Below are 22,359 nucleotides of genomic sequence, written 5' to 3'. Positions count from 1 at the left end.
CGTGATATATTATACATTCTCACTTTATTTTTTACGGTGAAGTTCTGGCAACCACAGCTGCCAGTATTTTACCGTATATTACACAGAATTTTTTTTACAGTGTAGAGTAGAGTAGACACAGCTAAATTTACTCAAATGTCTAACCCGATTTAAGGTGTAACAGTTGTAGATATTACTTGTCATGTAGGCCTAGAAATGGGACTGTTCTGTTGTGCTTTGAGATTGCATGGGGGGAGGGAATCACAAGGGCTACTAAGAGTACAAGTGCACCTTGTCCAATCCCAATCTTAGCTGTTTCAACACCTATACGTAAATATCTATGTCCCCCTCTTCATCTTCATTTATGTTACATTTTTTATTTAGTGAAATCAGTACAGTATCATGGTTTTTATTTTTATAAATTAACCTTTGGATTTAATCATCAGGATTTGCCGAGATTCCTGTCACAAAGGGAAAATGATATCAAGGTCCATCCGAAGTGGCTCCATATTTGAGAAATCGCACCTTCGACTGCATACGTGGATGCATTACATCTACAGGTGTGTGGTTTTACATTGTATAATAACAAAAGCCATCAAAGACAAACTAACTCGGACCATAATGTTTTCTTTCAATGTTCTCACTATACTGTTGGTTGGGATGGGTCCTATAAGAGCCAATGCTTACGAGACATGAGTTTATAGAGTATATGGGAAGAATTCTGAATATCAGTCGAATTTATCAAGTATGTGTAATTGTATAAGTGCTGGGTTGCGAAGAGTCCAATGTAGTACAAAGGTCTTGTGGATTTTTAGGTTTTAGGTGGTTCCTGGAAATTGTCTCAAAAGAACTTAACTTTTTTAAACAGACACTTCACTGTGCTAATTTACTCAGTATCCATTTTTTGTTTTTTTCTTTAAACTCTTCAAAGATACAGCAGATTTAATTTGTTTTGGGGTTTTGTTCCATTCCTCCCCTCATATAGGGAATGTTCTTCACCCTACTTTGCTTTTGAAATTTGTTGTTTCAGGTTAAATACACTCTTATATTCAGGCTATGAGTATCTGCTGTGTCTGCAAATGGGACTGCAAATGAGAAATGATGGTTATAATCAGGGTGCGATTTGCCGGTGGGGATGGTGGGGATTTTCCCCCCCTCTGGTTTACACGTCCTACCCTCTGCTGAATTATTTTTATCCTCGGTGGGGACAAAATTTATCCCCCCCACCCAAAGTATTTCACTTTTTACATCGTAATTATTAACAACCAAAATACAAAGGGTCCGTGTTCATTTTGATTGTGCTGTGATTTTGATCTACCGGGAGCGAGTCAGAGGCGTCGCGCTCCAAGAAAGCAGTTTTATTTTGAAAACCAACCAGATTTTCTTGCATTTCACAAGTCCAACTTCCTGTCTGCGTCATCCGCGCCAAAACAAAAGCTTAAATCAAATGGAGAAAAAAATTAAAAGAATCCAGAGCAGCATATCGTCATATTTTACAGGACTACAACAAAAAATTCAGAGAAAAAAATATAACAGAAGATGAAACAAGATCTGACATTGCTGATCGGATGGTGGACAGCAGCATCTCCCTGGCTGAGGAGAGCTCCCAGGCCGCGGGGTCACTTGCTAATCCCTCGCCCCCCGAAACTATGGTTGGGGGCTGCATTGAGCCGGGTCGCTTCGCTAAATGGCGAGAGGGTGAAGTGAGTCATCAGAGCAGACTGTTTTCATAGTCTGACCTATAGTCTACCCGATTAACCATTAAAAAAAACAAAACAAAAAAAAACATCTTGACAGCACATTGTGGTATTTCATGTTTTCTGTTGAACAGATATCGGGAAAGAATTAAAATTTTATTTTTATTTGGCAAATTTAAAAACAATATTTTGAGAAAATATTTCTGCAAATGCAGTGGTTACGTTCACGTTCAAAATAGGCCTACCACCTACGTTATGTAGCCTAAGTGTAAGGTTTATCTACACAATAATCAACAGTTTTCATGTTTTCACACTGTTGTGTGGTAATTTTTGGAATAAAATGTTTCTCAAAATTATCCCCCCTCTGGTTTTTTCACAAATCGCACCCTGGTTATAATTATGGTTATAAAAACACTAATGACAACTTAAGAAATTGGTTTTAACCACCCACTTCTAAATTGTGTCACTGAAATATTTATCTGGTTGATCTATTACAGATTTGCCCAAGGCCTTCGACTGAGACAAGTGGACATGCTGCAGGAAGGAATTACTCGGAGTTCTGCAACTCTGAGTAAACTTGCAGACAAGCTGCGGAGAGTTTGCAAATCAGGAATGAAAAGAATGAGAAGAGGAGGCAAGCAGACTGTTGGACAAAGAGCAGAGATTGTTATGATAGATGAAAGCAAATTTGGCCATAAAAGAAAGGTATGAAAGTTACACTTATGAGTATTACTTTGATGCCAAATACATGATTTTGTGTCTAAAAACATGTATTTGATGTTGGTTAAGTCTGTGCTAAACTCAGCTACTGTCAGTAGAGACAATATACAATATAAACCTGTTTTTGCCTGAGGTGCTTGGAGGTGTATCTCCTGTATCTCGAGAAGTAACTACTGCATTATGGAATAAGATACATTGTAGTTCATTGATGCAATCGAGGGGAATGTCGGTTTTAAGAAACTACATTATTCCTACACCCCAGAACAGTTCAATATTTGTAAACATGCACCACTACTCCAAAGCTAAAGAGAACTTTTGAATTTTTGACTTATGATTTATTCTCTCCCATTTCCCACCATTATTGCAGAATCATTGTCCTCATTTTTAAGTATTTTAAGTCTTGTGAATTTCAGTACAACAGAGGACGGGCAAGCAACAGGAGTTCCTGGGTGTTCGGAATGCTAGGGATTAAGGATGACAGGAGGAGACCCATTCTTAAGATTGTGCATCACCGTTCAGCCAGGCATCTCTTGCCTCTAATAAAGAAGCACGTTCGTCGTGGATGCTCCGTCATTTCAGATGGGTGGAGATCTTACCGCCGTCTTCAGGATGAAGGTTACAATCACCTGACTGTCAACCATCAAGATTTTTTTGTTGACCCTGTTACAGGTGCACATACACAAAACCTGGAGAGATTTTGGGGTATTTGCAAGTCAACTATCTGGAGACAAAGAGGGAACCGCACACAAAAACTGTTGAGGGATCACTTAGATGTAATTGAGTGGACTTATTGGCGTGGAAACCATCACAGTAACGGAACACTTGGAATGCTTTTGCATGACATTAGGAAAAAATATCCAGTATGAAACCTGTCTGAAATGTAGATAAAGATATCAAGTTGATATTTATACTACCACTCAAAAGTTTTGATACACTAAATGTACTGTTACCTCTGAGAAAAGGCTATTATCATGGACATGAAGGCCAAATGCCAACTCCTTCCCTTGTTAAAGTATTAAAATTCAAGTGAGCTTCTTTGTTCAGTTAAAATTCTGTTATATTGTATTAGAAAAGTGAAATATTTGTGCACAGGGGAATAAATCACCTGATACAGTAATTATAGAGCAAGTTTAGGCTGTGGAAGTGCAATGTTTGTACAGTTCAGTACATTTGTTCTAACCTTTGACAAGTCATGTTGAGCTGTGCAGGTTTTATATTTTTTATATTTCAATTTTTTGTATTTTTGTACTTTATATTGTGCAGTGTTTTTCAACAATAGAGTACCTGTATTATCATACAGTATGACCTGCTTATACATTTGATATCATATTGTATGACATATTTACATACACTGATACAGTTGTCAGTGTTTGAAATTTCAGGAAGACCCCATTACCTGTTCGAGCAGTATTTGTTGTCAGCCTTGGGAAAACCTGAACCAGTGGTTTAATAAATGAGGTATTTGTACTTGTGCTGTCTTTGTTATTCTACCACTGAATGAGAGGGAACCTATAGATAGATCCATTTTTTCAAAGGTGTAACCCATCACTTGTTTATTGCAGTAGTTATGTGCTATAATATATTAACTAATTGTGAAAAGGAGGCAACTTTAGATTAGGGAACATGTGTTGGTTAATAAGTGTTCAACTATTAGTGAATTAGTAATGATCAAGATGTCACTTTAGTATGGGGAACATATTCTAAGTAACAAAGACTTAATTTAGAGTTATTTGGACACTATTAACATTTGTAGTTTTGTGTTTTGTTATGTAAGAACAGACCATATTCATTAAGTGGTATTAAGGGAGAATAACTATTCTTGGGGTACTACCACCTTATAAAGTCCATACTAAGCAAAACATATTGAGATCGTAATTCATATACAACAACTTCCTTACTTAGTACTAATAAGCAATAATTCTGAGGTTATTGAGGGAAGACTCTTAGTTAATGGCTTACTGGTTGTATAATAAGGCCATGCAGAATAAGGCATTAATAAGTACTTAATAATGACTAATTAAGAGCCAATATGTTACTAATTTGCATGTTAATAAGCAACTAATTAATGGTGAATAGGTGTACCTTAAAATAAAGTGTTACCCTAGTTTTATATTTGATTAGTTTTCTGATTTAGCATCTGGTTTAAATATATGCTCATTGTAGACTGAACAACAAAAGGACCATAAACAACTTTCTTCATTTATTAGAAAGATTTGTATTTTCATGATCTGATATTTTCCTCATTAACTTTTATTATGGATATAATTAAAGTCAGTGAGAGCTGGAGAGACAAAACACTTTTTACATCATTTATCATAATTTCATTCAGTCACGTGAGGCTGATCATTCCTGAGTGTCTGGTTTGATGAGTTATATCATTTAAATTTAACCTGAAACATTGACCTTAATAAATTAATTCCAGTATTCAAGAGAAACCACAATCATATTCTGGGTTAATTAATAATGACGCCACAATCTGAATTTCTAAACGTACAGATGCTATAATTCATAAATATGACAAAAGCATTGCGCCGGTAGAAATTGATCCTGTGCTTATAAAGTTTAACAGTTTGTTAAAGAGACCTGGTTATAGAGAGAAAACACCTCTACAGTGATGATTATTGTGTGTCTTTATTAGTTTTTAGTATTATTAGTTACTATTATTAATAAGTACAGTGATCATGTGTACAGACCAAAACTCATCAAAAGTCTCTCCAGCTGTTAAAGCCGACTGACAGCTGATCAGGTGTCACAGGGGTGCGCAAGAGGAAAAATGTAATGGTGGTCTAATGGTGTAATAATGAATATTAAATATAATTTAAAAAAATGTAAGTGGGATTTTTCACAAAATAAAAACATGAATTATAAAAATTCCCCGTGTAAGATTTAAATTTAAAATTAAAAACGTCAATTCAATAATTAAATGCACTTCGGCTCCTGCCGCCAGACTGTCTTTTACGTACACACTAGCTAGCCTAGCTTGTGCAGCTAACGTCAGTTAACAGCTAACATTCATGCAAATATGCTAAACTGGCTGAAATTGGGGAAACTGTCAGGAGACGGACAGAGAAAGAGTGAGGAATTGGAGGCGAGAGAAACGGAGAGGTGCGTTGGGGAGAGACCGAGAAATCGAACGAGAGTCAGAGAAAGATGAGACGGAGGAGACCGAAAAGGAGGAAGGGATAGGCCCATTGCGGAGTCAAGGTGAAAAAAGAGGAAACGAGAGTGAGCATCAGACTGAGAAAAAAAAGAGGAAATATGATGAAAATGATCTGGCTCTGGGCTTCACTTGGATTGGCAATGCAGATTGCAGTGAGGTTCTGGCTAACAGCTGTCTGAGGCCCTCTTATTTATGTCGCCACCTGAACACTAAGCATGCCACAAAACAGCCAAAAACAACTGCAGTCTCATTCATGTGTTGGGTCTACAAAAAACGCACTACGGGCTTCATATTTGGTCAGTTACAGAATAGCAAGAAAGGGGGCTACCTCACACAATCGCCGAAGACGTGTGCTTGCCAGCTGCCAAAGAGATGATGGAATGTATGATTGGAGAGAGAGAAGCACTGTTCACACTGTTATGCAATGAGATGGGCAGCGAACACAAAGCACTGCTGCTGCATACTGAAGTGCGTCGGTTGTCCCGCGGCAAGGTGTTGACAAGGCTTTTTGAACTGCGGCACGAACTTCAGCAGTCTTTTGAGGACAACCCGTTTCATTTGGCCTCCAATCTGCATGACGGGGACTTTCTGCATTTTTTGAAGGCAGCTGAAAAATATCTGACTTGATCGCAGTTCTTTGTCAACGCCCCCTGCTGCTACCGCCTGCTTTCTTCTACTTTCCAGGTGAGTCACAGTTCATCTTGAACGAACGGGTTTGAATGGGTTTTTGGTTAGATACCTAAAAAGAGGTCTGTGGATAACACAAGCTTAAGAGATTTTAAAGTTTAATGTTCTAGCATATAAAATACTAAATACCTCTCTTGTGAATTCTTAAAAAAGGTGGTTGTTGACAAGTGGCTAAATGATTCAACAAAACGTCATCACGCTCATTAATCCGCTTTCACAGACTTGTTGTGGATACTCACGCTCATGCAACCGTGATGTACGTTTCTCATAGCTATTTACTGAAAAAGGTCTTCATCTGAGAAGATGTTGCTGAACAAAAAGTATAATAGACTTGTGTTTGCCACAGAGCTTATTTTCTGCAATTATCCAAAATACTATTAAAACATCCCTTTAGCTTTTTGTCGAGGGAACCGTACATTGCTAACTTCCTAGAAAAATACGTCATCATGCAGCACTCAACAGATCAGGAGCAGGAGAAAACAAAAACTTTGCAAACATCAAAATGTGTCCTAATACCAGCAAAAGAAATCTGGAACTGCAATGTGTAGTTTTATGTTTTACATCTTGTCTACTAGTTTATACTAGCACTAGTACAAAGGGAGCTTATGACTAGTGGAGTTGTGCTTGTGGGACTGACACAGAGACACACAGCAAAAGATTCAGAGATGCTAAGAGCCACTTAGACAGATGGAGGGACAGGTGGACAATCATGGACAGGGTACAAATAACACACACACACACACACACACACACACACACACACACACACACACACACACACACACGCCTTGCTCCATCCCCTCCTGTATATGAAAGGAAGGGTGAAGGCCACACCAGTCAGGACCACAGCCAAGACCATCATGGTTCGATGGAGCTACAGAGAGAAGAAGAGAGAGAGGGAGGTGCACTGTTTAAATAATTTATGACGACTGGATCACTTTTGTTTTGTATCCATCAGAGATAAAGAGAAGCGAACAAATCATTTTTGCATGAACATATTGTGAGTTATTCTGTTAATAAAGACATTTCAGAGAAAGTCCCATGTTTACAGTCATTGTAGCAGATAGTTTTTTTTTGGTGCTCTCACCTGAAACCACGGCCTTTGCCCCAGCAGAGTTGTGTTAGGCCAAAAATGTTTGTAGTGGTGAGCAATGAAGATGGCTGTGCTCACCATTCACATCCAGACAGCCAGCATTAGCACACCTGAGAGTACAGACCACAAATACCATTAAGTTTGTTTGTAGATATTTGGGGCCAACACCTGAGATTTAATTAAAGCTTGGCGAGGTGATTTTGGAGAAACCAGTAAGAGTACTAGGTTACAAGGTCACAAGGTTAAAAGGTTAATTCATTGTCATTGTGCAACAGTGTTTTCCAATAAAAGTAGCTAGCAGCACTAGCTCCAAATGTCTCTAATTGTAGTGACAAAATCGACAAGCCAATAACACTGACAACTGTCCCTTCAGGCCTCCCTCCAAAGTCACTCGCCCAAATTATCTGATGAACATAAACAACCAACCTGGCTGCTGTTATTCCTTACAGCTGTCAAACTAGCATATTGTGGAAGGCCCTGGAGATGTGCATCAAGTGCACAGACAGAGCACGCAGGCAGACAGGTATGTATGCAGACAGGTATGTAGGGGGATAGCCAAAGTGAAATAATTGGATAGGTTTATTACAGTCCTGCGACAGCCACATATACTGGATTTTTTTCCTTTTCTTTTGTCAGAGCATTTTAATTATTTACTGCTATTGGGATGTAATGAGAATTTCAACAAATCTATCAAAAATGTTTTTGAAGATGACAACCATAACTTTAAGAGAGTTAATTAATATATGATAAGATGCATTCCTTTTGATCATATGCTGCATTCAATGGGCCAAAACTGTCATGTTTGTTTGTGAGAATTGCTTAGTCTGAATTTATTCTTATTATCAGAGGTTATAGATTCCAGAGTAGATAAAGAGTATGAAGTGACATTTTATTTTTATCAGAGCTGACATGTGGCTCCTCAAAAATGTCACTATGAGGGCTAAGGCAGCTACAGCATTCCTGTGGAGATCAACTTGATCAGTGTGTGTTGTCTCCTACAATTATGTGATGGAGGTGGAGATTTTCAAGACTGACAACAACAATAGTCTGCTTAATTTCAGCTACACACATGCAACAAACTCATCTCTCTATACTGCTAATCTTCTGATCAACACAATCTCTGTTTTCATCCTGCCTGCCTGTTTAATTAACTCTCCTGTCATTTCAGGTCCTGCCATTCACACCCTATCATCACTTATTCCCCTCACCTGGTCTTCCACGCCCCTTCTCAACTGCAGCCCATTCCCTCATTAGTCACTTACTATTTAGGTCCACTCACTAGCATTTGTTCCCTGCCAGATTGTCTTGTGTGTCTCAGCCAAGCTCGCCAGTGTTATATATTTAGTATTCTTCTGATCTGCCGAACCTGTCTGCCGGTTTGTTTTCCCAACTTTTGGATTTTTGCTTGCCCCTTATTGGATTTGTTGGCCTTTAGGACTGACCTCCCGGTGTTGACCCCTGCCTTTACCAAGTAAAGATATCTATACTTGTATTCTGTCTCTGAGTCGTACTTTTGGGTTCCCGTACCTGTAATCCTTACACCTGTATGCAAACCCCATGAAATCAAAGCTAACCATCTGTTTTGATAACATTTTGACTTTCCACCTGAGGTTTGTGTAGGAAGCATAGTTTGACTGTATCATATATATGTATGTATGTATGTATGTATGTATGTATGTATGTATGTATGTATGTATGTATACGTGTATATATATATGTATATATATGTATGTGTGTATATATATATATATATATGTATGTGTGTATATATATATATATATATATATGTGTGTGTATATATATATATATATATATGTGTGTGTGTATATATATATATATATATATATATATATATATATATATATATATATATATATATATATATATATATATATATATATATATGCTGTGGTCACAAATGGGACGAGGGAGTAACAACAACAAAGAAATGAGACGCTACATAACACTCAGTGATGTCTCTAAAGTAGGATATCTGTTTGTTTATTTTACGTACAATAAATACTAGTGCAATTATATTACATTGAGCTTGAGGAAGAGTCATTCTTGATTTTGGACACAGCAGATTGACAAAACTAAACAAAAGAGCAACCCTCAGAGCAAAGCTTACCTTTTCTGCTCAGCAGAGGGGAGCGTTAGCCACACAGATCCTCTGGATATCCAGTGATCACCTTCTGATTGGTGGAGATGAGAGGTTGTTGATTGTGTCTGTGGATTAAACCTGTGGAGGACACAACAAGGACTCTGCACTAAATGTACATAGTGTAATTTTACCCACACAAAACATTTAACATTAATAACTTTCACATCCATGACAGTATGCCACCGTTTTCTAGCAGTAGTGTAAGAGAAAGTAATGTAAGCTAATCTTGGTGATGTGGCTAAAGCAACTGAAGGCATGCCTAGACAGATTGATATATACAGTATATACTACATGACCCGAGAAGTGAATTAACAAAGCCACATCCTTGTTCAAACCAGACCCGGCAGACACCCATAGAACTACTGACGACTACTGGTGGCTGGGCTAAGCAGCTCAATCTAAAAATGTGATACGAAAAACCAATTGACAGATATATATATATATATATATATATATATATATATATATATATATATATATATATATATATATATATATATATATATAGTGGTGGATATAAAAAGTCTACACACCCCTGTTAAAAGGCAAGGTTTTTGTGATGTAAAAAAATGAGACCAAGATCCTTTCAGAACTTTTTCCACCTTTTTAATATGACCTAGAACGTGAACAATTCAACTGAAAATCTTTTAGGGGGAAAAATAAAAACCTTACATAACCTGGTTGCATACATATGCACACCCTCTTATAACTGGGGATGTGGCTGTGTTCAGAATTAACCAATCACATTCAAACTCACTTTAAATAGTAGTCAGTACAAGCCTGCCATCATTTAAAGTGACTTTGATTTATCCCAAATAAAGTTTAGCTGTTCTAGAAGGATTTTCCTGACATTTTCTTAGTTGCAACTTACAGCAAAAGCCATAGTCCGCAGAGAGCTTCCAAAGCATCGGAAGGTTCTAATTGTTGAAAGGTATCAGTCAGTAGAAGGTACAAAAGAATTTCCAAGGCAGTATATATACCATGGAACACAGTGAAGACAGTCATCATCAAGTGGAGAAAATATGGCACAACTTTGACATTACCAAGAACTGGACGACCCTCCAAAATTGATGAAAATACGAGAAGAAAAATGGTCAGGGAGGCTTCCAAGAGGCCTACAACAACATTAAAGGAGCTGCAGGAATTTGTGGCAAGTACTGGCTGTGTACTACATGTGACAACAATCTCCCGTATTCTTCATATGTTTGGGCTATGGGGTAGGGTGGCAAGACGTAAGCCTTTTCTTACAAAGAAAAACATCCAAGCCCGGAAACATTTTGCAAAAACATACATGAAGTCTCCAAAAAGCATGTGGGGAAATGTGTTATGGTCTGATGAAACCAAGGTTGATCTTTGTGGCCATAAACAATACTGCACATCACCCAAAGAACACCATACCCACCTTGAAGCATGGTGGTGGCAGCATCGTGCTTTGGGGCTGTTTTTCTTCAGCTGGAACCGGGGTGGAGGGAATTATGAACAGTTCCAAATACCAGTCAATTTTGGCACCAAACCTTCAGGCTTCCATTAGAAAGCTGAAAATGAATATGAATTTCGCCAACGAGCCAAAGCTTACCACTCAATCAACAAAAGCATGGCTTCACCAAGTTTTGTAATGGCCCAGCCAGAGCCCAGACCTGAATCCAATACAACATCTGTGGAGTGATCTGAAGAGGGCTGTGCACAGGAGATGCCCTCGCAATCTGACAGATGTGGAGCGCTTTTGCAAAGAACAGTGGGCAAATATTGCCAAGTCAAGATGTGCCATGCTAATAGATTCCTACCCAAAAAGACGGAGTGTTGTAATAAAATCAAAAGGTGCTTCAACAAAGTATTAGTTTCAGGGTGTGCATATTTATACAACCAGGTTATATATATATATATATATATATACAGTGTGTATATATATATATATATATATATATATATATATATATATATATAGCATGAAGCAGAGCATAACTCAGAGCCAAAGTACAGTGCAGAAACAGAGAAAAACAGTTAGTGCAAAAAAGTAATACGAATACAATAAGTGCAACAAGCTAGTATGAATACAATAAGTGCTAAGTGGAAGGCTCAGGGTAGCACTTCCTGAAGAGGTGGGTTTTCAGCCTGCGCCGAAAGATGGGCAGCGACTCTGCGGTCCTGACGTCAGTGGGAAGTTCATTCCACCACTGTGGGGCCAGGACAGAAAACAGCCGTGACCGGGTCGATCGGCCGCCAGGACCTCTGAGCGACGGGGCAACCAATCGCCCCAAGGCAGCAGAGCGAAATGGTCGGGCGGGGGTGTAGGGCTTGACCATGGCCTGGAGATAGGAAGGAGCTGTTCATCAATGGTGATGGACAGGTCCCGGTGCGGGCAACCCTTCCCCGGGAGGAACAGTATGACAAGACCAGCTGGGTGTCATCGGCATAACAATGGTAGGAGAAGTCATGCGAGCGAATAACAGAACCCAGAGATGTTGTGTAGAGCGAGAAGAGAAGGGGGCCCAGGACTGAACCTTGCGGAACCCCCGTAGTCAGTATGCGTGGTTCCGACACGGCCCCCCTCCAGGTCACCTGGTAGGATCGACCTGTCAGGTAGGATGCAACAGGGAGAGTGCAGAGCCTGAGATGCCCATCCCCTCGAGGGTGGAGAGAAGGATCTGATGGTTCACAGTGTCAAACGCCGCAGACAGGTCCAGGAGAATCAGGACACTGTGAAGCGCCACTACGAGACAAAGCACAACTCTTTTGAGCCACTTGCATCTGAAATTAAGTCACAGATAATAAACCTAAGAGCCCAATATGATCAGAATCCTAACACGTTAATTCACTGACCAATGATGATGTTAACAGAGAGGATAGAGCTGAAACAAGTGGTTTAATAACCACAGATAAAGTCCATGTACACAAATATCTCTTGTTAGAAGATGAGAAAAATATAATATTGTGGCTTTCTTGATTGACATCACTTCACACCAAATTAACTGAATTTAAAGCTGCAGGGTGATCCAGTGAAATTAATTTTTCTAAAATTAAGTACTTTATTTTAAAGATGCACATTTTTCAAAAGATTTCTGCTATGTCAGTTATTCTTTAATCCAGCCCTTATTTTACTTGAGATGAGAAGAACATTTATTTATGTATTTCTATGTATTATTTATAATCCATCCAGTTAAATTTGAAAACTGAGAATAACAATTGTTAAAATATAATTGATGTGTACTTTCTTTATTTGATTTGACAGTTGTTGGCTACACAGAGACGTTGTTACTACTACTAGGCTTTTTGAATATATATATATATTTGTGTGTATATATATATATATATATATATATATATATATATATATATATATATATATATATATATATATATTTGTGTGTGTATATATATATATATATATATATATTTGTGTGTATATATATATATATGTATATGGCACTAAATAGCGCAAGTTAGATATTATTGTAATGTTCCGGACCTTTGCCCGAGGAGATTTTCTCAATCTGGACATTTTGGAATTTTAATTGAATACCCCTGCTATAGACCTATCTCTAACCTTCCCTTCCTCTCTAAGATCCTTGAGAAAGCAGTCACCAATCAGTTGTGTGACTTTCTACGTAACAATAGTTTGTTTGAGGATTTTCAGTCAGGATTTAGAGTGCATCATAGCACAGAGACAGCACTGTTGAAAATTACGAATGACCTTCTAATTGCATCAGACAAAGGACTAATCTCTGTTCTTGTCTTGTTAGACCTTAGTGCTGCATTTTACACCATTGACATTACATCCTGTTACAGAGATTAGAACATTTGATTGGCATTAAAGTCCTATTTATCAGATTGATCTCAGTTTGTATATGTAAACAATGAAACCTTGATAAATACCAACGTTAGTCATGGAGTTCCACAAGGTTCTGTGATTGGACCAATTTTATTCACCATATATATGCTTCTTTTAGGCAATATTATCAGAAAACACTATAAACTGTCATTGTTATGCAGATGACACTCAATTATATCAATCGTTCAAGCCAGATGAAACCAAACAGCTCGCTAAACTTCAAGCATGTCTTAAGGACATAAAAACCTGGATGACCTGCAACTTCCTGATGTTAAACTCAGACACAATGGAAGTTATTCTACTAGGCCCAGAACACCTCCGAAATCAATTATCTAATGATATAGTTTCTCTAGATGGCATTGCGCTGGCATCCAGCAGCACCGTGAAGAATCTCCATGGTATCTTTGATCGGGATATGTCCTTTAACTCCCAAATAAAACAAACTTCAAGGAGTGCTGGCTCCCTGTAAAATCACCAATATAATTTAAAATCCTTCTTCTCACCTACAAAGCCCTAATTGGTTATTTATAATATAACCCTGTTTCAAGTAAAGGAATGGTTCTTTCTGCAGTTCTCCAATAGTGTCTCGGGTAAATAAAGGCTTCAGACACTATTGGAGAATTTGCATGCATTTTTTGTATGTTACTCTTACAAAACTCTGTAATGACCTGCTGTTTGTAACAATTTGGTTCAACAGAATGCATAGAAGAATATGCACCATATTGTTTTATATCACACAGAGCTCCTATACAACACAGGCAGAAGACAAGTTAGAGATGAGCTTTTGGGGTATGCAGTGTGAAAAGATGGTTCACTGACTTTAAAGCCAGTTAATGAGAGATTCAGGAGATGAACCTCCTGTTTACCTGTGTGTGACCACACTATAGCAGCTGGGACTCATGTGGGTCAGTCAGGATGAAGAAACCCACTGCTGCCGAGGCCAATTTCCCAGCATCCCGAGCTTCTATCAGGAACCCCCTGAAGAATGTAGGGTTGGAGGAGGCCACTTGTAAATATATTGTGAATGGATCAGGGAGGACAGACCAATGTCAGCTACCTGGAGAGATGGTGTGTGGACTGTCAGCCCAGCTGCCCGGATAAATGTTGGCATTGAACTTTTCTGCAATCCATAACATTCGCATTGAATGCAACAAAGTGACGTAATACAATGAGCAATGCACAGAACAAGGGATGTAGTATATCGCAGCACAATTTCCCTCCCAACTCGTCAAACAAACACTTGGTTAGTGAACCTACGCTTTAATTATCCTACGCTACCTAAACTGTGGCACACTATGGTCCCCCTCTCGTGTCAGTTTTGCACGTAGAAGGGACTGCGTGACTGTTTCCACTCATAACATGCATAGTATCTTTTCAAAATAAACCTTCACAGGAAGTTAGGTGTAGGTAAGAAAACCACTTATGTTTAGGAAAAGATTGTGGTTGACTTTAACGTCACTGACTAACTCACGTGATTAGCGGGTGAATAACAAGTCACATGACTGACGTGAGAAAATAAGTTAACACTGAAGTATCTTTTCGTACTGGATTTGACCTGGGTGTCATTAGTGGGCTATTGTGCTCTTTATATTACGTTAGTTGCTCTGGCCGTGTTATAATGACACAGGTGGGGTTACATTGGAGTTAGTTGAAAGCCTGGTGCATCGGTTCCAGACGCCAAGGGGCACTGACCAAGTATCCGTATTTGATGAATTAGGAGTAATATCAGCTTGTAAGTCGATGAAATGTTATTATTTCAGGTATGAAATGTATATGGTATAACAAGTCTACAAAGGATGTTATGGCAAGCATGATTCAAGGCTGATATGAAATGTATTTATGAAAATTCTTGGATCAGAAACATCCACATTCAATGCATCAATGCCAACATGTTTTCTGGAGACTGGTATAAGACTGAAAAATAAAGTTTAGCAGCCTACCTGTGATGTTGTCTCGTGAACTAAATGTGGATGTATCCACAGTGATTCTGTATGGAGGAGAGCTCGGGCTGGGCTTGTAACCGTGCTGAGGCACCATGTCTCCACAGGCAACTCTCACCTTCCCATTACTGAACACAGTCAACACTGCCAGCAGAAAGTATGAACGCCATATTGCTGGTGCCTGAAGCGAATGAAGAGAGGAGATACAAGCACATATTGAATCCGTAAGGATACACTCCCCAAACCTCCACACATTTTTTCTCCAACAGAACCCAAAGTATATTAGTGTCTCAATATGCCAACAATACTTAATATCTATATTCATCGGGTTATATATGTGGACTATAAAGGAGTACATGTTTTAACATACTGGGCACCATATACCACACAGTATGAATTTATACTGTTGGGACTTCAACTGTGTGGGGAACAAAGATAGAGGCTTACATGTATAAGAAAAGCCTAGACTATCAATAATGTGAGATTTGGTATAAACCACAACACTGGTGCCTTATTGGACGAGACCCACTGGAACCCCAGGAAGTCCCTGTGACACGGTCACGTGACCAAGGCTAAAAACATTGGCGCACAACTTCCCACTCTGCCGTTCCACTGTGACTCACATTACTACAGGAAGTAAAAACTAAATTGGTACTCGAAATAACCTAGCTGGACGAGCAACAGATTGTTTTTGTGTTCGAGAACACTTGGATCCTGAGAGAGAGAAGGATAATTATTTGCCCCGAGCTCTCTTAAATCACCTGCAGAAGGGAGATAATGGAATTCCCTGATTCTTCATGTCGACATTTGCTGTTTTCCCTGTTGCCACACAAGGAGCAGCGTGGCACTTAACCCTGAGCGTGCTACGGTTCAGTCATCAATTGGATAAACTTTGCAGAACACAGCCAAAAGAATACGTGCCAGTCGCTACGTGAAACGATCTCAAGTAAGAGGCTATTGTCTGGGCAGAGATATGTCATAGTGTGTTATTGTAATCTTGTTTGTTTGTTTAAGTTTTAAATTTACTGTTACCATGTTATTGTGTATTTTACGGACCGACGAGTCCCTTTCAGTGCTGTGAACATAATTGTTGCTGCTGTATGTAATAGTGTCGCCCCACACCGCTGAGCTTTGTTTTGTTTGAATTAACCAGTGCGGGTAAATTTGATAAACTGTATTTTATCAGTTAGTCCTGTGTGATAAACCTGCAGTAATTATATTTTACTGTAGTGTTGAAGATCTACTTAGCTTTGAGTGTTTTCCTCTTCTTTTCATACCAACAAACGCACAGGTAGACACACACACATACGCCATTAGGCTCATTCATACACACGTGGTGTGTTCAATGCAGTCTCCATTGTGTGGTTGATTTCCCCTTTAAATAATCACGGCCAAGCTGCCATTGTGGAGCCTTGTGTGGCGTAACCGCTAAATTAACAACGTCCACCATCTTGTTCTCTCTCTCTTTCTCTCTTTCCCTCTCCTGTGCGCATGCACGCATGCACGCAGGCATGCACACACACACACACACACACACACACACACACACACACACACACACACACACTATTGCTTGTTGCTTTTAGGTACTTGTAATTGTATAGTAGATGTTTGTTGATTTATATTATTTAGTTTAAATTATTATTTAGTTTACATTAAAGAGTAGTTTTCTGTGATTACTTTGTGCATGTGTATTGTCATAATAGCTGGTAGTAGTCAGTGCTCGGATTCTAACTTCCACTGTTCACTCTGAATGTGGAATAGTACAGACTGTTGACATTTTGAGAAAACGCCAATTTTGAGACCTTCTGGACTTGAGAGCCCCCACCGGCGGGGGCACACGCGGTCATCCAAAGATTCACCCACTCATCAGTAACGAATAATGATGTCGCATACTTGCTCAAACTGCAGCTCCTGCGCTACAAAATCATCTCAGCTGTTTGTACAAACACCAAACACAACTCAGACAAAGCTATATATATTACCAAATATAAAAATCCATATAGCCCCCTAGGCAGACCCACTCGCCACATTTATGCCAATAACTTTTTGAAAATTCATTCAATGCTAACACCCGTTACCTCAAAAGATCGCTAGCAACCTGACGATCGTAGCCATATTCATCATATTCCGATATGACACAGCATCGCCGAGTTACTTACAAAACAAAGCCAATATCACAATCCGCATTATCGATTCACATCATAAACCAGCACCTTACTTTGAGATGTTCCGGATCAAAAAAAGAATTAATAAGTTAATTTTTACTTTCCATGGGATCACCGGATGCCCATCTGTTTGAATAGAGAGGTCATGGGTCATTTTGTGCATGCTAGCAAATCGTATTTTAGAAATTTGACGCTCGGGTAGTTTTTGAATTCTGATTGGCTAACAGTTCTTTCAATCAAAGTCACGTTGGGTTGTCTCAACAGAGGAGGCTCTGACACGTCTATGGAAGGTTCATTGGGTCAAATCGACCCATCATTCGCCCTGTAAGGCCCTGGAAGAGAAAGAAACTGGTATTCAGATGACAAAGTCCCATATAAACAAGCTCAGATAGGATTCAGGCTCTCAAAATGATGCCAAACTGCTGTATTTGGATAGATTGAACACTATTAGTGATACAAGAAGTGAAATATATGATTATATAGTATATCAAATTACAATGGAACAGCTGGAACAAAATTACATTTTGGTTGACCTCGTCTGACCTCTCTGTACTAGACCCTCTCTAACTTTTGAATGCTTCACTTTATCAAAGTAAAAATTTGCCCAGAGACTGTCCATATATTGCGCTATGATCTGGGAGAGGTTTAAAGCTTGCAGCTACATCATTCCTAAAAAAATATCCTAGAATTTTTAGGCAAAAATTAAAATTTTCAATTTGTGCTGTGTGCCATCTTAATTTAGTCTTAACCAGTAACATATATACTGATAGTTACACATCTGAACAAATCTCACAAGTGTTCCCTTTATCTTAATACCCAAACTATTAAAATAGCCCTTGCAGTTGCAAATCTATGCTCATTTTAGTATGGCTATGCAATTTTCGAGCAGAGGCCTAAAAATAGGCCCAGGGTCCAAGAGTTTATAGTTTGTTTGTTGGTCCCTGATCCCAGGGTGGTGCCTCGTTATTATTAATATATGGTAATAATACTATTGATAATAATCATTTTACTAACAACAATAATTTAATTGTTATACTTACGAATAACCAAACCCTAAATAACCCTTCCATGTTTTATGACATGCAAAATACTCCACAGCAGCAAAGTTCATTCACCTCATTAAAATTCTTAAACTCTAAGGTAACACTTTGTAATAACTACATGCTATGAAGCATTAGTTAAGTATGAGTAAACACTTAAAGCATTGTTCCTACATTAATACTCATTAGTATACAATTTATAACAACAGTTATAAATGTTTTATTCTTGATTAATAAGCTTGTCTAGTATGCGTTTCGTGATTGTGTTTTCATACTTTATAGATATTGGATTCTCCATTTGCAGATTTTCCTTCAGGAGAACATGGCAGGATATAAAACATGTGTAAATGTACAACTGGAGCTTTGCATATTAGTTTACATTTACTTATTTAATTATTAATTTTAACCAAGCATATCGATCTCCACTGTTTGCACTTTTCTTCAGTTGCATGTCCCGATCGCAGAGGGCGAATCTGCTCATTGTTTGCAACCGCAAAATGAGAAATCCCGCTTTCAATACGTCGTCAATGTGGGACAAAGGCAAAGCCCGCTTCATACATCATCAATGTGGGACGAATGTTTTGCTAAGGAACTGGTACAGAAGTGCACTTACGCTATGGAAAATGCAGACTAAAGTTGAAAGGGTGCGTGGACCCAGGCCAGAAAGAATGACTGCTGACGGACCTCCAATGCCCGTCAGTGTGTTTCTTAGTTTGCTGGCACGTACACATTATGGATGATGAGTATCTAGCTAGCCTTCCAACTAGCAAGTCACTAGAGGTCCTGAGACGATGCACGCCACGGCGTTACCTCAGTTGTAAATAGAGCAATCCAGGAAACAGTTGGCTAACTAGCGGTTATATGATAACGACAATGTTAGATGACCATTTATGTGTTCATATGAGTAAATGTGAACATTTTATATCCAGCCATGTTCTCCTGAAGGAGAATCTGTTTGTTTTGGTTTTTTAAATGAATGAACATTCAACATTATGCTTATCTACAAAACAGGATCAGCTCAACTGTGCTAATGTGATGAAGAAAAGTCAACATTTTGCATAATAGAAGATTTACATTTAGTCATGTAAAAGCAGCCTGTTATTTTTCACAGATTTGTAAATCAAGGGCACTATTTTCTTTCAACCAGATAGCCCTAGTGAGACTAAATTAAATGTTTTTCTTCAATTTGATGTCATCTTTGTGGCTCTTTGTGACTAAAAACTGTTTTTGTAAATGTTTAGATGTAGCGGCATTAAGAAAAAATAAGACTTAATTGATCCCCAGAGGAGAAATTCAGGTGTTACAGCAGCCCAAAGATAGAAATACGTACAAATAAAAAGAGAATTAAAAGGAGAAAATAAGAATAAATAAAATAAGAGTATATAAGTAGAAACTATACAAGGTAATTTTTTTAATAACACTTTGAGACAGATTATCCAATATTTTAGAGAAAAGTCCAAAACATTAATATAAATGTGTGTAACAGAGCATTTTAGTTGGCCCACCTCATTTCCTACCCCATTCATTACCTCATGACCCCTCAGATTTATTTTGTGACCCTTTTGAGGAGGCCAAGCCCTAAATTGGGAACCACAGGGCTATCCTTCTTGAGCCGCTCCAACAGCAGAATGCAATTTACGCGTTGATGCATCATTATTAACAATCTAATGATGTCATACAGAGTGTCACTGACAGGTGAAGGAATGCTGTATTTCCTTTTGACAGCAAAAGTACAGAAGTATTAAGTTAAATTCTGAATTCAGGACCTTCACTTGTAATGAGTATTTTTTGTGTTTTGTTGTATTCATACTTTTACTCAAGTAAAGAAACTTGTATGTCTTGAACTATCAATGTTCATTCCCTTTCTCCTTTACATGAGTTACTGTGAACAATAAAGAAGCAAGGTTCTCCCAATACAGTATTTGGTTCCCCCAGTGGTAGTAGTAGTACCAAAACGCTCTGTTGCAGACTCTTGTCATTTCTTATGTACAGTATACAGAGAATGATAATTCACATGGTAATTTTATTTTCCTTTGTAATATGAACCACGTTATACATAATCCTTTATAGAGAGAGACAGAAAGACTTCTCATTAGTTCCAAGGGCCAGTAGATGGCCATAATAGCAATCTGCTTCCATCTTGTGGCAGAGAGCATCACTTACACCCCTACACAGCTATCACATGCCCTCTGTTGTTGGGGTTTCCATGACAACAGTATTCTGTTACCTGGTGCAGGTGAGAATCAGCAAACAACAGAGCAGAGGGGCTGTTGGGAGGACGAGAGAACAAACATGAACAACCTCTTATCCAGGTAGGAGTCGCTGCTTTTATGTTTCACATTATTCAGAGAGACAATAACATGAACGCAGTTTCAACAGCTCCTTTCTAAGCTGGGGGCTTTGGCTAGAATGTTACCAAGCTAGTTTATTCCCAGTGTGATACAAAAAAAGATAGGATGAATACAAAAATGTCTATTGATTTGTCTGAACAGGGATGTCCAGGTGAAGAGCATGGAGCAGACAGTGAAACATGCTGAGCAGTACATGGGTGAGATCTGCTCCCTGCTGGCCTCCTACACCAGGAAGACAGCCAAGCTCAGAGACAAGGCAGACCTACTGGTGGCTCAGCTCTTTGACTTCTCCAGCAGAGAGGACCCCGAGCTCCAGATCGGCCTGAAAAACATGGCTGAAGACCTAGCCATGGTGCAGGACTACAGGCAGGCTCAGGTAAGAGACACTGTTGTTATGTACATCAATGTTCTCTATTTCCTGCATCAAACTCTTATACATATGACTGTTGTCATGTTGGACTCTTTATTATTGCAGGTAGAAAGACTGGAGACAAGAGTTGTTGCTCCCCTAAAAGCCTATGGAGACATAGTTAAAAATAAAAGGGTGAGTTTGGTTACAGATGTTTCAGATTTGTGCCTTCGACATTGATATATCTGCAAGAAACTAATATCAGTTGATAACTATATTGACCTGATTAGACAACCCAGATTATAAGATAACTCCCCGTTTTCAACTCTTCTTTTTGGGAAAACATTGTTAAAGATACAAAACACTTTTAGACTTGTCTTGATAGGAACGTGTCTTGAACATTCAATTGTCTGAAAAGAAGACATCATCCTTGAAGCATCAGTCAGTCACATGCTCACACGCTCTACTGTCTCTTGGAAGTAGTTAAAATGATTTCTCTGACAGTTAGTTCATTTTAGACAGTCTGTCGGCAGATTGACAGATAATTCAGTACTCGGTCCATTTCTGCAATAAAGATGTTGGAAGATGTTTTCATTCCTCTAAATCACATCACATGAGCCGTAAGAACCTCTTTTAGGTTAACGCAGGCTGACAACCCATAATGCAACACACTGGGTATTAGTCTGCATTACATTGTTACTCTATATATTGTAATATTTAATGTAAAAAAAACTTGTCTCGTCCTCAAATAATATTCAACCCACTCATTGATAAACGCAATTTCCAGAAAAAAAAAATATTTGGGCCAACAGGATAAAGCTTCTTTCTAGTTTATTAGTCCGGCCCTAATCAACACAACAGCATTATGTGACAGTACCTTATAAAAGTGTCACAGAGGGCCATTACAAAAAGGATGCCAGAACCATGTTTAGGTTTAGGAACGGAAGCTGGTTTAACATGGTTACCGAAAGCACTGTCGATTGTTGGTAGGAAAGAAGATGCAAATAGTGGTCTCCAATGTCACAGTTACACGTCATGGTGACCCAAGCATCATCCTCCGCCCCAGAGGTTATGCAGCATTACAATGTCACTGTACATTCACCTTGGTAGATCAATATAGTGTAGTTGTCTGAGGAAAGGACAGCAATGTCCAAGCCTTTACCTGCTGCATTGATGAAACACCTG

The 22,359-nt window shown here is 38.7% G+C and overlaps 1 protein-coding gene, 1 long non-coding RNA gene and 1 pseudogene across 2 annotated transcripts in view; 2 read left to right on the top strand and 1 right to left on the bottom strand.

Moving 5' to 3' along the window:
* The first annotated feature begins 2,315 nt into the window (after positions 1 to 2,315).
* On the top strand, positions 2,316 to 3,863 carry LOC137871601 (uncharacterized). Its single transcript, XR_011102821.1, has 2 exons — positions 2,316 to 2,381; positions 2,810 to 3,863. It is a non-coding gene; the product is annotated as an uncharacterized lncRNA (long non-coding RNA).
* Positions 3,864 to 6,830: 2,967 nt separating this feature from the next.
* Positions 6,831 to 17,116, bottom strand: LOC137872082 (uncharacterized; annotated as a pseudogene).
* LOC137871600 (CBY1-interacting BAR domain-containing protein 2-like) overlaps positions 16,148 to 22,359 on the top strand; it is a 20,964-nt gene continuing 14,752 nt past the window's right edge. The window contains exons 1-4 of the mRNA XM_068709470.1: positions 16,148 to 16,212; positions 20,711 to 20,786; positions 20,967 to 21,201; positions 21,301 to 21,369. Coding sequence (XP_068565571.1) covers positions 20,767 to 20,786; positions 20,967 to 21,201; positions 21,301 to 21,369 — 324 coding nt within the window. The 5' untranslated portion in view covers positions 16,148 to 16,212; positions 20,711 to 20,766. The remainder of the gene's footprint in view (positions 16,213 to 20,710; positions 20,787 to 20,966; positions 21,202 to 21,300; positions 21,370 to 22,359) is intronic.

This window comes from Cebidichthys violaceus, unplaced genomic scaffold (genome assembly GCF_023349555.1).
Source record: "Cebidichthys violaceus isolate CVI_PGR_0920_01 unplaced genomic scaffold, fCebVio1.0.p SCAF_15, whole genome shotgun sequence".
NCBI lineage: Eukaryota > Metazoa > Chordata > Actinopteri > Perciformes > Stichaeidae > Cebidichthys > Cebidichthys violaceus.
This window is presented reverse-complemented; position numbering and strand designations above follow the sequence as displayed.